At 44.1% G+C, this 15,091-nt stretch overlaps 7 protein-coding genes across 7 annotated transcripts; 2 read left to right on the forward strand and 5 right to left on the reverse strand.

The window, feature by feature from the left end:
- Window positions 1-349: 349 nt before the first annotated feature.
- BDR25DRAFT_303989 (alcohol dehydrogenase) lies at window positions 350-2,657 on the reverse strand. Its single transcript, XM_033690116.1, has 6 exons — window positions 2,396-2,657; window positions 2,311-2,325; window positions 1,924-2,038; window positions 1,703-1,838; window positions 935-1,581; window positions 350-834 (listed from the first exon to the last, which is right to left on the reverse strand). The coding sequence occupies exons 1-6, from the start codon at window positions 2,417-2,419 to the stop codon at window positions 617-619; spliced, it is 1,155 nt and encodes a 384-aa protein (XP_033546781.1). The 5' UTR covers window positions 2,420-2,657; the 3' UTR covers window positions 350-616.
- A 326-nt stretch (window positions 2,658-2,983) lies between these two features.
- BDR25DRAFT_262503 (uncharacterized protein) lies at window positions 2,984-4,828 on the reverse strand. The gene is made up of 2 exons (XM_033686767.1): window positions 3,899-4,828; window positions 2,984-3,842 (listed from the first exon to the last, which is right to left on the reverse strand). Exons 1-2 carry the CDS (start codon window positions 4,334-4,336, stop codon window positions 3,180-3,182), a joined length of 1,101 nt encoding a protein of 366 aa, XP_033546782.1. The 5' UTR covers window positions 4,337-4,828; the 3' UTR covers window positions 2,984-3,179.
- A 448-nt stretch (window positions 4,829-5,276) lies between these two features.
- Window positions 5,277-6,313, reverse strand: BDR25DRAFT_226444 (SET domain-containing protein; the record flags this gene model as incomplete). Its single annotated transcript, XM_033685207.1, has 2 exons — window positions 5,277-5,478; window positions 5,529-6,313. Coding segments are annotated over 2 exons (987 nt in total), but the record flags the coding sequence as incomplete, so codon positions are not given.
- BDR25DRAFT_35752 (uncharacterized protein) lies at window positions 6,168-7,098 on the reverse strand. The gene has a single exon (XM_033695812.1). The coding sequence runs from the start codon at window positions 6,982-6,984 to the stop codon at window positions 6,364-6,366; it is 621 nt and encodes a 206-aa protein (XP_033546784.1). The 5' UTR covers window positions 6,985-7,098; the 3' UTR covers window positions 6,168-6,363.
- Window positions 7,044-7,665, forward strand: BDR25DRAFT_355669 (uncharacterized protein; the record flags this gene model as incomplete). Its single annotated transcript, XM_033695494.1, has 4 exons — window positions 7,044-7,192; window positions 7,230-7,414; window positions 7,446-7,593; window positions 7,623-7,665. 4 exons carry the CDS (start codon window positions 7,044-7,046, stop codon window positions 7,663-7,665), a joined length of 525 nt encoding a protein of 174 aa, XP_033546785.1.
- A 37-nt stretch (window positions 7,666-7,702) lies between these two features.
- BDR25DRAFT_355670 (uncharacterized protein) lies at window positions 7,703-8,777 on the reverse strand (the record flags this gene model as incomplete). Its single annotated transcript, XM_033695495.1, has 9 exons — window positions 7,703-7,715; window positions 7,751-7,836; window positions 7,881-8,007; window positions 8,052-8,114; window positions 8,155-8,232; window positions 8,292-8,420; window positions 8,493-8,545; window positions 8,594-8,710; window positions 8,766-8,777. 9 exons carry the CDS (start codon window positions 8,775-8,777, stop codon window positions 7,703-7,705), a joined length of 678 nt encoding a protein of 225 aa, XP_033546786.1.
- Window positions 8,778-8,836: 59 nt separating this feature from the next.
- Window positions 8,837-9,993, forward strand: BDR25DRAFT_355671 (uncharacterized protein; the record flags this gene model as incomplete). The annotated part of the gene is made up of 9 exons (XM_033695496.1): window positions 8,837-9,056; window positions 9,143-9,219; window positions 9,264-9,317; window positions 9,372-9,484; window positions 9,539-9,589; window positions 9,630-9,653; window positions 9,687-9,730; window positions 9,778-9,926; window positions 9,964-9,993. The coding sequence occupies 9 exons, from the start codon at window positions 8,837-8,839 to the stop codon at window positions 9,991-9,993; spliced, it is 762 nt and encodes a 253-aa protein (XP_033546787.1).
- Window positions 9,994-15,091: the final 5,098 nt, after the last annotated feature.

Consider the following 15,091-nt stretch of genomic DNA (forward strand, 5'->3'; position numbering starts at 1 on the left):
ACCTATTAACTCGCGCAGTTGATTTTGATTTTCCTTTTTGCGGGGGATGCGCGCACAGGCTCTGCAGTTCGTCGCATCAGCAGCCGCGCCCGCCGAACGGGGTACATGAATGCTTTCTCCAATATTTTCAGTGGACGAGTAGTTTGTAATGTTTTAAGTGAGATTGGGAGGGAGTATGGGAGGAGGATGGTTTAAATACCTCGAGCGTTTGGCCCTACCTAGGAACGGAGCGCAGAGGCAAAGCTGATGTGATAACAGAGACTCTCTAGGTAGGTTAAAAAGCCGGCGAACCAAAAGAGTTATGATCCAACCAGAAGAGGCGATGAGAGGAGCGAGGGCCGTATAAATCCTGCACTTTTTGAATTACCAACAGATACCTACATAGATGAAGAGTAGTCTTCTTGTTGCTAAATTAGATTGTTCTGCATAATCATCACCTCTCTTCAACGCCCACTCATCCACAATTTCCCTCAACTCCTCTCGCTCGCATATTTCCCACACCCGCCACCACAATCACGGCCATCTCTTTTCCGTCTCCCATTGCTTTCCTTCTCTCACAACCTACTCCTTCACACCTCAGTTTTCAACTCTTTTCCGATTCCCCGGCCAACAACTTCTACTCCCTCATATTGACCACACACCGAATGCAATCTCCAGCCTTCATATCGGCAAAGGCCTGGTTAATCTTCTCTAGCGGCTGGCGATGCGTAATGAACTCATCGACCTTGAGTTTGCCGTCCATGTAGTCGGCGACAAGACCCGGGAGCTGGGTTCGGCCTTTAACACCGCCGAATGCGCAGCCCTTCCAGACGCGACCGGTGACGAGTTGGAATGCTGGGAGGAAGTCAGTCTACGGTCAAGATGGAGAATACCATACAAATCGAAGGGGAAAGAATGGATATATGGAAGCATGGAACGGGATATGAGAACTCACGTCTCGTCGAAATCTCCTGACCCGCAGCCGCAACACCGATAATAATAGACTCTCCCCACCCTTTATGACACGCCTCCAGAGCACTCCTCATAACATGGACATTCCCGGTACAATCAAACGTATAATCACAACCACCATCCGTCATCTCGATCAGCTTCTCCTGAATAGACTGGTTCCCTAACTTTGTCGGGTTCACGAAATCTGTACCCCCAAACTTCTTTGCCCACGTCTCTTTAGAATCATTGACATCGACGACAATTATCTTAGATGCCTCATTCTTTACGGCGCCCTGGATGACCGAGAGACCGACGCAGCCAGCGCCAAAGACAGCAACATTAGAGCCCTTTTCAATTCCACCTTTTCCAGCCGTGATGACGGCGGCGCCGTACCCGGTTGTAATGCCGCAGCCGAGAAGGCAGGTTCGGTCCATGGGCGCTTTATCGGTGATAGCGACTACGGAGATGTCGGCTACTACGGTGTATTGCGAGAAGGTGGATGTGCCCATGAAGTGGAGGAGGTCTTTGCCTTTGCATTTGAAACGTGATGTGCCATCGGGCATGACGCCGCGGCCTTGGGTCGCTCGGATCTTGCCGCAGAGATTGGTCTTTCCAGAGAGGCAGAATTTACATTCGCGGCATTCGGGAGTGCTGTGGGGTCTTTGTTAGATTATATCCTCGATGGTCTGCGCGTCAGAAGAATGGGGCTAGGGGACGGGGAAGGAGGAGGAGAAAAGAGGAAAGGAAAGGAGAGAAGGAGGAGAAGACGTACTATAGTGCAACAACATTATCTCCTGGTTTCACTGACGTCACGCCCTCGCCCACAGACTCTACGATGCCAGCACCCTCATGCCCGAGAACGATAGGGAAGGCGCCTTCGGGGTCTTTACCAGACAGTGTGTATGCATCTACAATCAAGTCAGTAAACCCCCAGCCGTACTACTCCACTATGCTCCAGCACCCCTATTCCCGGGCAGCAAAGAGACCACTCACCGGTATGACAAACCCCGGTGTAGTAAATCTGAATCCGCACTTCGTGGGCCTTTGGCGGCGCAACCTCGATATCCTCGACCACGAGATCCTTGCCAGCCTCCCAAGCCACGGCTGCCTATATTAATCACACGCCAAGTCAGCATCAGATCCGCCAGAAAAATTCCCGATCGGGGCTCAACCACGGCCGGATCCTCTCCGTGCAATGGATATCGTCATCACAGTTGCTGCGTGCGTATGATGGATCCGCTTTTGCTGCGGATCCGCACGCCAAGCTTCGCGGAGAGGATATGCGCGGCGAAAGACGGATGCTCGGAGGGCATGGGGGAGGTGTCGAGGAAGGGAGGGATGAAATGGAGGAGGTTGATGAGGATGGGTGAAGTTACACACCTTGCAGGTAATTGTCTATCAAAGTCAGCAGTCTACTATATACTTCTACTCTCCTAAGCGCGAGACTGGAGAGGGAATTACGCACCTTTCCTACGGTATCCGCGGACATTGCGACGACGAAATATGGAGCTCAATGGGTGAAATGGGTGAAATGGGTGAATGTAAAGCAATTCGTCAGTGAGCTACAGGTCAGGAACGGCAGGAGGAAAGGCAGGAAGAAAGGCAGAGAAGAAAAAAGGCCGGCGGTATCTGCAGCATGCGGCACTTGTTACCTCTTAAACCAGCAATGTGGGGTTAGCTCCTCAAACTCAGATGACGATGTCGCACGCTGTTGCCCCTCCTTATCGAACCCCCCCTCCTCCCGGCCTTAAATCGGCGTTAGCTATCCCAACTAGTTTTCCTCTGTGCAAACTCGCAATAAAGTCGGGGCGCCCGCTCCACTTGCCATTTCGCGCATGGCATTGTTGAAAAGCTTCCAGAGTCGCATGCTGACATTCGTCTGCATGTCGGGGTTCTATGTCTGAATCGAACGGAGGACATGAGCGCTTGGAGTTTGCCTTGGCGGGATGCGGAAGACATTCCCTCTTTTGGATGACATACACGATCCATTCAACCGTCTGAGACCTCTCAGTTATAACAATCAATTAACAATCAAACAAAAATTGTAGGCCATGATATTGAACTCATTAACGCCAAAAATGCACCATCCGTTGCACATCTACGCCATGCTTGCCCTTCATGAATGGTACTCGCCAGTGCACACGACCCGTCGAAGCTTCTCAATGTGAAACGTCCACCATGCTTTACCCCCTCCCCCAATCCCACGCTTCAATCGGTCCGATGTCATTTCACGACACAATCAGCCCAGTTCACACGGTCGGTCGACTACTAAGTCCCACCCTCTCCTCGCCAGCCTTCTCCGCAGTCCCTTTCTCCTCTTTCTCCTCCTCCTCCTTCTCCCCCTTCTCCTCCTTCTCCTCCTTCGCACCCTTGCTCTTGCTCCGCGCCCGTCCCCAGCTCGAACTCCGCTGCTTCCCCGACCTAAGCTCCTTGATGCCGTGGCTCCAGCGCTTGCGAATGGGGATTTTCGTGTCATCGAGCCCTAACACGCGTCGCAGGTCGGGGATCTCGGCATGATCCCTAGTATTCCGCATCCTATGCGCCCAGACGCACTTGCCGTGCTCGAACAAGAACTCGCCGCCGACTTGCTTGATGTCTCCTCCCTTCAGTGCCTTGCCGCCTGTCTTCAAGCCCTGCATGATGGACTGTACCGAGGTGAAGAAGATGTTGGACTGGATATAGTTGGGCTTCCTCTTACCCAGATCCAGCGTGCGCGTCATGCCGAGCAGATCGTACAATTTCCGGGTGGGGTCTGCATAGACAGGGAAGGGGCACGAGGTCGCTTCAATGTACATGTCAATGAGCTCAGGGCGGCCGCAGCCGATGACGGTGATGAAGGTGGGGTCAGGGAGGGAGAGGAGGGCTTCCGGGCTTATGGACGATGAGAGTGTGCGGAGATATTCCTGGCAGTTCTGCAAACAGTCAGTACCCATCCAACGTTTGGCTTGCCAGTATATTTTCAACTCACCCCGCAGAAGAAATGCCTGACGAAGATTATCAGTTGTCGCGGCGCAACACCTTGACCCTCATATAGCGTCTTGAACGGCCTGGACTCGCCCTGGGCATCCAGCACCAACAGGTCTGCCACCCTCCTTAGGTCCGTCTCTGTCGGTATGTCATCGTTCACCTCGACATTGCCTGTGAAGTCGAGCTCCTCCTTCTCCAGGACCGGCGTGGTGCTGCTGGGCGAAAATGGCGGCGACACCGTATTTGACGTATCCGCAGAGGTGGAGACCTTTGGCACAGAGAGAGCAGGCGTCGGAGGGGCAGCGACGGTGGAGACAGGTGCTGTGGAGGCAGGTGCTGTGGTTGTGGGCGGCGGGGATGCGATTGCGGGCGCGTCAGTTGCAGATGAAGCCGAGGCCGGCGGGGTCAGTTCTGCGGCTTTTGGTGGTGCGGCCTCCATGGCTGGCGATATTGTCGCAATTGCACCGTCGCGCAGTGTAGAGTGAAGCTCTGGTCGACGTGTAGCTTGCTGTAGGTGAGTCGCAGTGGCGCGGTGAAGGATCCAGGACTGCCCTCGTCAATGCAATGCGGGTCGACCTAAAATCCGAAAATGTGTCCTGGTGAAGCGGACCCTGCAATACTAACGCTGTTGTAAGAGCAGAATAGTGAGCTAGGGCAGAGCGGTGAGTAATAAAGACACTTCAGGACGCGCGACCTAAGACAAGTTTCAAAGGAAGATCAATACAGGGACTGCTCACGACGTCAGTGGTTCGGCCAGGAATTTTCTTTTCGCTGCTTGCTGTGCATTAGCCCCAGTAGGGGACAGGTGGCTTTTGGGCTACTGGTCTACAGGAATGGCGAGCCGCCGACGAGAGCGGCGTTGGCGGCCAACCAAACTTTCTTGCGCTGTCTTGATGTGTCCCGTAGCTTCTTTGAGGCTGCGCCTGTGTTGGTGTCGTCGTGCCTCAGCTCTGTTTCACCTGCGTGCGGCGCTAAATGGTGAGCTTGCTATTATAGGACTAGCGCATTGTTCGCTCCACCTGTGATGCTGTGGCTGTTCCGCTGTTGAACGCCATCATTCATATTATCGTGCTTCCATCTACGTCTACTACCGCTGGCGAGATAGAGAAATACACCGAGGGCTATTCCGGAGGGCCATCTCAGAGGGCCATGTCGGAGACCCATGTCGGAGACCCCATGTTGCAGGGCCATGCTGTTGGGCCATATGCCGAAGTGCCGGTCCTGAACAAGTCCATGAACCATTATCGCCGCCGCTGGCCCCCAGCACCACGCCTTTTGTCTAACCCATGAACACCACGCTCGGTATCCACACAGAACAACCCCCCAGAAGTCATTACACTTCATCACGTCCTGTGCTACCTCCAAGTCATCCCCAACCATCACCTCTTCTCGACCTCTCTGTCTGCCTGGCTCTTCATCTCAATCTTGCCCTTGATGCGCTTGACCACACCGGCGTACTTCTTAGCATCCGGGAAATCGGGACCTGCGCAGTCCATGATGATCTGAAGAGCCTTCTGTGCTGCAAGTCGCGCGAAGTTCAGGTCGCCATGTTGTTCGCACACAAGAGCAATGTCGAGATAGCTACGTCGTCGTCAGTCTGCGCTCGTTTTCCAAGCTCAACTTGTTCTTACATGTCCGCTGCTCTAGCCGTGTAGTCTCCCTCCTCGTTCATCAGCTTGGCAAACTCCAGTAGCTTCCCTACAAACGCTTCCGTCTTCACACCAAATTCTAGGAATTTACCACGCTTGTACCTTGTCTCTTGCTGCAGTTCCATCATCCGGTACCTCCTTGCCGCGCTCTTGGCCGCCCACGAGCTCGAATCACTCTCGTCGCCTGAACATGCATGACAGTCGCAAAGGAATCCGTAGTGCTTGAGCTCCCATTGACGAGTAGCCTTGTCGTGCGTGGTATCGCAGTATGCCAAGGTAATTTGATCTCCGGCCGGGATGTCCTTTATCGCATGAACCGTCTCCTTTTGGATGGCGGGATTCCACGTGAAGCACGCGTTGGGATTGCACGAATGATTGAACCGGGCGGCATTGGGGAAAACTGCCGCACCACCATCTTTTTCCATGCAGTTGGTCTGGAATATGCTAATCAGGCTTGGCTCTTTACCCACGCGCGCCTTGTGCTGCTCTTCAATCCTCTGGCGTTCGCGACCAACGACTGAATCATGGATTCGACGCGGCCAGTTAGCGGGATCCTGACCGTGGGCGGAGTGTAAGGTGAAGTAGAAGGCTTGTTCGGCATGGGTCAGCTTATCAAACGCAGCCTGGATGTCTGTTTGGAAGTACTCTGCGATCGGGACGATGAGAAGAGGTGAATCAGCGAGGATACGGGTCCCGCGCTTGATCGGATTGATCGCGAAGCAGCCGAAGCCCTTTTCTGGAACTACACGGATCTCATAGAAACCATTGTCTATTTATTCAATTGTCAGTCACTTCTCTAAGGTGACGCATTCTCTTTCTAGTCTTCGGCATTGTACAACGCACCTGGCGATTTCGGTATGGCACTCCCGAGCTTCTCTACGTCATCCTTGGTAAACCCATCCGGTTTATGAGAGGCCAGTGTAAGCCCTGCCAGCCTATCGCTAAGGCTCGCATGAATCTCCTCGTGGAGTTCGGTCGCCATGTTGCCCTTGATGCTTTCTTGGAACGGCCAAGATTCCGGCGAGTTCGGTGGAACGCTTGGCGAAAGCAAGGGAGACTCGAAGTGATGTGCTTCAAGAAATACCGGTGGGTGCGCTCCAAGACCTACGCCACCTTCTGGGCTCACCAGCCCGCTGTCTAGGTTGCTAGCGGGGGTGTTTGTGGGGACGGTGAGGGTGAGGGGGCTACCAACACTGGTTGAAGGGCTTGCAGGGGAGTTGGCCGATGCGAGACAAACGGGCGAGACAGCGCCAGCTGTGGGAGAATTTAAATTTGTGGAGGGCGTATTAGTCGGTGTGGCAGGAATAAGCGGTGTTGAGGGGGAGCCCGGGCTTTCGATCGGTGAACTGGGTTGGGAGAGTTGAGAGAGTGATCGTAGGGTGCGATTGGCGAAGGTCATACCCGCGTCGAAGCCGGAGGAGCATATTTTGGAAGCCATGTTTAGGAGAAGATGCTTTTATTTATAGCTGAGGTAGGACAGGAAAGGGCGAGGGTTTGATGAGAACCGCTGCGCTCCAAACTCGGTGGGCGGGAAGAGGCCCGGCTTGTGGTCAAGCTGAGAACCAGAATATGTCCGAAAGCCAGAGAGTGAGTGAGAGGTTCCTTCCCTCCGGTCTCATCCCCGCATCGCTCCCCGGTTGCGGTTTGTTTGTGGAGGCTGGCGTCTACTAAAGGTTGCTGTAGGAAGGAAGAAGCAACGGCGAAACCAGTTTGTATTCCCTACTTTCGCCTCTTCTTACATCATTCCATACTGCGCTGCACATCATCATCTCCTCTTTCAGTCAATCTAGTTTTCACTCAGCCCATACGAATTGACCATCTCACACAGCACTTTACTGACAAACGTGGGACAACATACCCAGGAAAGAGTTCACTTATTGACCTCCTTGATGGAACGAGATAGAAGGTCAAAAATATGTCAACTACTTTCCGAATTAACTTACCCACGTTTTACTGGTACCTTTGTAGATGATGGGATGAAGTACATCGGGAAGCAATTGCCCGTCCCAACTACCATGCCTAGTCATCGAAGCGATAGAGGCGGAAGGTAAGTAATATCTCAACCTATGATATCAGAATTGGATCACCCAACATCAACAATCCCAAGGCCATATCGTAACCCTCACCAAGAAGCTTCACATCAACCTAACCCGAAGTCACCTTACGCCACTAGAGAGGTTGTTCTTCATCTAGTAATGCTTGACTCACATCCATCAATCTGTTCTTGGGCATTCGTCTTCACTGTATATCTATCGGCCCGAGTTGCCGCATGAGTGCTGGGTGGATCACGCTGACGTCATCATCGCGAACACCTACCTTGCGCATACACCTGACCACAGTCGTGACTTGCATACCTTTAGCATCATTTTCCGCCGAGAACCTCATATGCAAGTGAAATTGAGCCTTGTATCGAGGGGGAGCAAAGGGTTGATTGAGGTCATTGATATATAATCCCAAGATGCTTCCCATGTTTGCAAGAGCACTTAGACAAGAGCCCCACCACACTCAGCCTTCGACTGGTCATTGCACGCACTGAGTTCTTCAAGCAAAATTTCCCAGAAGTCGGTTCTGAATTGTTGTTTGTCGCTCTCCATAGAGGTTTCAAAACGTAGGAATTCCAGGAATTATTGAGATGGAAGATCGCATGTTCCCCGAGTTGCGTGGACTCAATCGCGCCCATAGGTGGCTTTGGTCGGTAGTAAAACTAGTAACGATGGCCTAAACAATCCTGGCATTATTTTCCACAAAAACCGCTTCAACCCGACGTACACCATTGGGTGCACATTCAAAAACACCTGCCAATTTCCAAATCCAGAGGAAAACGCAAGAAGAATCGCGGATTCGGTCACTAAGATGCAACCACTGCCCATGGAACTTGATTCGTCATCGATTCATAACGTAACGCTGCCTTGAGTCTTGATATATTTTCTTAATGATGATTCTGACAATGAGTGAAAAGAGTGCAGCATATGGGATTGATTATATGGATTTCGCCACAGCTAGACGGAAACTCTGGACCGGACTTAATCAACCATCTCATATCAAACAGCGATGACGTTCTCCTGACCTCCCATCTTCAAGTACAACTTTATTGACGCCAAAATCCATCTCAGTATCGTTCTCTGCGTCATTTCTTGATCAATATCACGCCATTTCCACACAGCCTCGACGATTGGTGATCCCACGTCTCGGCTGGAGAGTCTAGCCTAAAAACAGCACATGGGCGGGCATTGACAACTAATTAGCTGAGGGTCTGAGAAATCGTCGTTTAGGCTCTTATCTGTGCGTACATGTGGTCACTGTTTGCACTGAAAATGTGTGGACGAACCCCTATCCTTCAACACCTCCTTGAAGCGGAACGTGTTGTAGGCAGTACCAACACCCCCAGTGCATCCGGGTCGAAAACTGGCCCCACTCTGCCCCACTCTGCCCCACTCATATGTGATTCTCCAACCATAGACTCATCTTCCCAAATTTCACACATTGTGGGTATTTTTTGGCAGGCACTTCGTCCAGGTTTAAAAATGAGTGGAAACAGATGCTTAGCAATTGACTAGCTAACGCCTAACTAACGAGCAATGAACGGCTACCCAAAGCAAAGATTGTCAAGAAGAAAGAGCGTATGGTGCGGCTGAACCCTCGAGCCCACTTTCAGTCATTAAGGTGGGGGCCAGTGCAGTGCACTTTCCTAAAAGATGTCTATCAATGCACAGGTAGCACACAGACATGGTCTCTCCTACAAGGGGAACTCTAGTTCTATGGCCAGACTACGTCTTGTACACTCACACATGTGCACTCTTCATTCTTAACAATTCTCACTCCTAGGCATCATGCTCTCACTTGTTAACATCCTCTATATTCTCACCCGTTCAGTCCTCGTTCTCACTCGTCACATCGCTGTACCTCTCCATGCCTAGCACGGCTCACCACCTACACCGGTATATACTAGCTATAGAATTCCTCTAGCAATACGAGCGAGGAGAGACGTGTAGTGACGCGATGCTTCACAAACTCTCTAACGTTGAGCGCACTGTAAAACGATCGTTCGAGAAAGGTTAATGTCCGGGGCGACAAGCTTGACAGGAGTCGTAAAATTTGCCATGCTGCGTGTACAAGAGCTTCCGTCCCATCCGGCTGAAGTGAAGGGTATTCAATCATGCTGGGTGGTTTTGGAAGGCAATTCAGTTATTAATCCTGCTACGCCTTCTCACCCAACATGGAACATAACTAGGGCGAGCTTACCAGTCAAGCTTCTTGCTAGAGCTGAGACCAACTTCAAATGCATATAAACCTCCGCGAACTGTCGCTATCATTTCTACGTTGGCAAACAAGATCTATCGTGTGCAAAAATCGGTAGATTTCCTTGGCGACACATCTATTGTGTGCAAAAATCAGGAAATTTCTTGGCGTTCCTTAGATCTTTTTTTTCCTTACTAAAATTGCATAGGAGATCACAATCTTAATAGAATTTCTAATACATTAATAAATCCTTCTTAAATATTATTAGTAAGTTAAAGCCTTAAGTTTATATAGAGATACTGCTCTTAGCTTAATTTTTAGAGTAACAGGACAACAATAGGCCTAAAACAGAAGGCTAGAGCAGCCCTAGCTACCTAGACGCGTTAAATTAACCTTAGTAGCAACCCACTAGCCTATTCTACACGTGTAAGGGCACAGGGCCTGTTAAGCAAGCGTAAGGAGACTGCTAGTAGTACTAAACTAAAGTTAACACATTATAAGTTAACTTAATAGTAAAGGTAAAGTAAAAAAAGCTTACTATATCCTAGCGCCTACTAAAAGCAAGCCTGCACCCTAGAAAGCAGTAAAAGCAACTAAACAATCTGCTTCTTCTACTCTAGCTTAGCAAGAAGCTGTTCTTATAGTTCCTACCTGTTACCCTAAGCCTAATACCTTATCTAATATACTTAAGGATAACCTCTCTTTGCTGCTAAAAAGCTCCCCTCTAACTTTTATCTTATCTTAGCCTACTCCTGCTCCTGCAGCTGCTAGGGAGTCTTCCCCCTCTAATTAAATAGTAGAGTTTAACATTGCTGTATAATATTTAGTGCGTGTAAACAGTAATAAGGCTAATAGTAAGCTAGTAGATAAGGTTGTTTTTTAAGCATTTTTCTTACTCTTACAGGTAAAGAATTAAGTTAATGCTATAATTAAAAGCCCTTTTATATAAAAGCATGTAAAGGCTTAAAATTTCTGTATTACCTTACACACTATTTAATATAGGGCTAACAAGCAGGGGGCTAGCTAGCAGCTCTAAATAATAGAGGACTTTAGGCTTAGTAAAGAACAGAGGCTGTTCTCTAGCGTTAAACACTATATAAGGCGCCTTAAAAGCATAAATAGAGTAGATATTAAGGTAAAAGTAAAGCTTATATGTAAAGTAATAATAAAGGCCTTTCTATGTAACTAGTTAGTAAATAAGCCTTTATCTAATTCTTCTATTACTCTAGGCTACAGAGAAAAGTTGCCTTAGCACATATAGTAGCTATTAAACAAGAATTGTACTTATTAAAAGATCTAAGATCTTACTACTAGTATTAATAGCTAGAGTTAAATCTCTTATATATAAAAGTGCTAAGTATTAACTTATAATAACTTTAAGCACTTTTACTACGTTTACTAGGCTACCTATAAGCACTTTACTATAAAAGACACTAATTTAGAGTTATAAGCTTAGGTAATCTTTAAAAGCTAAGTATATATAAATTAGCTACTAATAAAGCTTATATAATACTAGCAAACTTTAATAGGGAACTAGCTAAAAGTAAACCTACATAATAGGTAAAAAAAAAAGCGTTATAGCTTCTTATTATCCTTAAGTAATAAAGATAAGCTTAAGAAGATAATAAAAGCAGCTAAAAAATGTAAAATTTAAGAGAGACTATAGGCTATAAAGAAAGCAGCTAATAAACAGTAAAAGGCTTAGAAGATAAGAAAGCAAGCTTTTTAATAGTAGCAGCTTTAGCAGCAGTTTTAATTAACTAACTATAATATGTTAGTGTCACGGTATCCTCCCCAGATCCCAGACATAACCATATTAGACGCGTACTAGAGTATTATTAGTGCACGTCTGACACAAACACAACACAACATAGACATAAACTTAAGCACAAACTGCCTTAACACTAACTAAACCTAGAACAGGCTTAATTTATACCTAAAGTGCTTAGACTTCTAAGCTAAGTATTTAATTACTAATTTCCTTCTAAACCTTTCTGTTCCTTACACAACGTCTTGTACCTACTATAATACCTTACATAGTAATTAAACTAGACCTCTATAAAGCTCTATAACCTTACTTGTGCATAATTATAACATTACATTATATTAAAACTCTAGCTAAAAATAGCCTCTAAATCTAATCTAATAAGCTTAGTACTTGCACAACTCTAAGCTATTAAAGTAAGCTAAGAAGCCTTCTAAGAAGCGCTTACTTTATAAAAAAGCTACTATGTTGTAAGCTTTAAAGCTTTTTAAAAGGACTTTAAAGAACAGCTTTATGTTATTAAGTAGTTTATTTCTGCCTTAACTTTTATTATAGTAGTAAGAACTAAGAACTTACTAGCCTTAAAGCTTACCTAGAAGTCTAGAGATAGCTTAACTCTTTTCTACCTAACACTGCCTATAACCTATAACCTTTCTAACTTAGTAATAAAATCTAACTAACTCTCTAATCCCCTACTGTTTAATAGAAAACAGAAAGACCTACCTTCCTTTTTATGTAAGCTTTAATATAAACTTAAAAAAAATGTAGACTAATTCCCCTCTAAACACTTCTAGTTACTATATGCCTACTTTTAACTTAACTATAACATAACAGCCTTAATTAACTTACTAATAAATAAAAATATTATTAACTTAGATTAATTTATAGTGTTTCTATAAGTAACTTATAAAGACCTAAATAAAAAGTTAACAGCCCTAAGTTACTTAAACACCTTATAATAAAGAAAAAAAAGCTTTACTTTACACTTTACTAAGTTTTGCTAACTTACATTTAATATAGGCCTAAATAAGATAAGTCTAATTACAGCCTTATATAACTCCCTCTTAACTAAACTGTAACGCGCTATAGTAGGAGAACCTCTTCTAAACAACCTTAACACATATGTAAACCTAATTACTACCTATAATAATAACATAAGGTTCCTCTCTGTACAAGCCCTAATACGCCTCTAAACTAGCGCAGTTGCAAATAAGGACCTTAATGTAATAAAAATTAATTTAAATTATGCTCTAGTTAGTTTTAGAGAGTGTAAAAATTATAAAAAGAAAGGTTAATGCTTTAAGTGTAGTAAGCATAGTTATATTTTTTAAAACTGCTTTATTCCCCTTTCTTAAGTCTATGTAAGTAGCGCTGCTAGCACTTATTAAAAATTTTTACTATTTTAATTTTATTTTTATAAGGGCTTTAACTTGTATTTAAGCCTTAATCCCCCTTACTACTCTTAACATAGCCGCAGCTATAGTAGTAGAAGCCTGCAAAAAGGCTTGTTCTAGAGCTAAGTTGCCCCCTAGGACTAATTTAACACTAGATCTCTGCTAACCTATAGGCTAAGTCCCCTACTAATAACTAAAAGTACTAAGTTAATATTCTTATATATTTATAATAAGAAACTGTATTAGCTTTAATACAGGCTCTTATTAACTTAGAAGTAAATAGCATAGGTTATATTAACAGAAAACTAGCGCGTAAACTAAATCTTTAATTAACACTGCTTACCTAAATAATTTACTTAACTAGATTTAATAAAAAATAACTTAAAGAAAGTTCTATCTTTTATACTACAACTATTATAATTACCTACTAACACTATAAAGAGCAGATTAAGCTCTATGTAATAAACATAGGACATTATAACCTAATCCTAGGACAACTATAGCTGTATTAGCATAAGGTTGCTTTTAATTACTAAGAGTAAGTTCTAAACTTTAACTCTTCTTAATGCTAAGATGTATGCTTACACTTACACCTAAATAACACCTAAATAGCACTTAATATAGAAGGTTTTTAAACTTACTTCTTAATAACCTAGAAAAAAACTACCTAAGTAAGGCTAATAAGCTAGGCCTTTTACTAAAATAAGCTATGTAAAATAATTTAATAACTACTTAAACTTAAAAAAGAAGAAGCCTTTAAGAAACTTTTACCTACCTAATTTAGACATAAACTAGGACTTAAATAGCAGATAGACATCTGCTACATAGAACCTGCCCTATTTATAACCCTAGCTTAATAACTAGATTATAAAATCTACATAGTTATAATTTCTAATATAGACTAAGCTTTAGCTCTCTAAAAACACACTAACTTAAAAATAATAGTCTCTTAAGACTACTATAACTTATTACATGTTTTTTTTAAAACAAGTTTAATAAGCTTTTAATACAACATCTATATAATTACTAGATAACTCTTAAGCCTAGTAAACAACCTAGTTATAGGCCACTATATAAGATGTTACTAAATAAATTAAAAGTGCTTTAAAAATACTTTAATAAGAACCTAAAAAAAGAGTTTATTTAAGCTAGCTTTTTACTAGTAGTGTTACTTATACTATTTATAAAGAAACCTAAAAGTAGGCTTTAATTCTGTGTTAACTACTAAAGACTAAATGCTGTTACTATTAAAAACTAATACTTAATTTTTTTTTTATAGGAAACTCTAAGCTAACTAAGTAAAGTAAAGTATTTTATAAAGTTAGATATTATTACTGCCTTTAATAAGCTAAGAATAGTAAAGGGCAATAAGTAGCTAACAGTGTTTTAGACTTAATATAGACTATTTAAGTACCTAGTAATGCCCTTTAGCTTAGCTAACGCGCCTAGTACTTTTTAATATTTTATAAACAACTTGCTCTAACCCTACCTAGACGTGTTCTGCACTGCGTATATTAATAATATTCTAATCTACAGCAACAGCCTTTTAGAGTACAAACAGCATGTACGCTTAGTGCTAAAGGCTATAGAAGAAGCAGGTTTGCAACTTAATGTAGACAAATGCAAGTTTTACTAATTAAAGGTTATGTATTTAGGATATGTAATCTTTATAGATAGCATTTAAATAGACTCTATTAAGGTTTAGACTGTGCTAGATTAGTAATACCTAAAAGACATAAAAAATGTTTAAGCTTTTATAAAATTTACTAACTTTTACTAATAATTTATTAATAACTTCTTGCAGCTAGTAAGCTTTATAATTACACTTACTAAAAAAAAAGTTTAATTTAACTTTAACTTAAATTACTAATAGTTTTTTAACTAGCTAAAGAAAGCCTTTACTAAAGCTCTAATACTCTACTACTTTAACTTTAAACTACTAATACTTATAAAAGCTAATGCCTTAGACTACATAGTAGCAGAAGTTCTCTTCTAGACTAAGCTAGACAGGACTATTAGGCCTATTGCATACTTCTTAAAAAGAATAAGTCCTGCAGAAGGCAATTATAAAATCTATAATAAGAAATTACTTGCTATAGTACACTACTTTAAATAATAGCAACCTAAACTAGAAGGTGCAGCGCATC

The sequence above is a fragment of the Lindgomyces ingoldianus genome, assembly GCF_010093535.1.
Source record: "Lindgomyces ingoldianus strain ATCC 200398 unplaced genomic scaffold BDR25scaffold_18, whole genome shotgun sequence".
Taxonomy (NCBI): Eukaryota; Fungi; Ascomycota; class Dothideomycetes; order Pleosporales; family Lindgomycetaceae; genus Lindgomyces; species Lindgomyces ingoldianus.

Excerpts from the sequence above, each read along its gene's own strand:
- BDR25DRAFT_303989 (XM_033690116.1), bottom strand. The coding sequence starts at position 2,419 with ATGTCCGCGGATACCGTAGGAAAG. Across the intron at positions 1,582-1,702 it reads GATAATGTTGTTGCACTATA|CACTCCCGAATGCCGCGAAT; the intron begins GTACGTCTTCTC and ends AAGACCCCACAG. Across the intron at positions 835-934 it reads TCAGGAGATTTCGACGAGAC|CATTCCAACTCGTCACCGGT; the intron begins GTGAGTTCTCAT and ends ACTTCCTCCCAG.
- BDR25DRAFT_262503 (XM_033686767.1), bottom strand. The coding sequence starts at position 4,336 with ATGGAGGCCGCACCACCAAAAGCCGCAGAACTGACCCCGCCGGCCTCG. Across the intron at positions 3,843-3,898 it reads TCAGGCATTTCTTCTGCGGG|AACTGCCAGGAATATCTCCG; the intron begins GTGAGTTGAAAA and ends GACTGTTTGCAG.
- BDR25DRAFT_35752 (XM_033695812.1), bottom strand. The coding sequence starts at position 6,984 with ATGGCTTCCAAAATATGCTCCTCCGGCTTCGACGCGGGTATGACCTTC.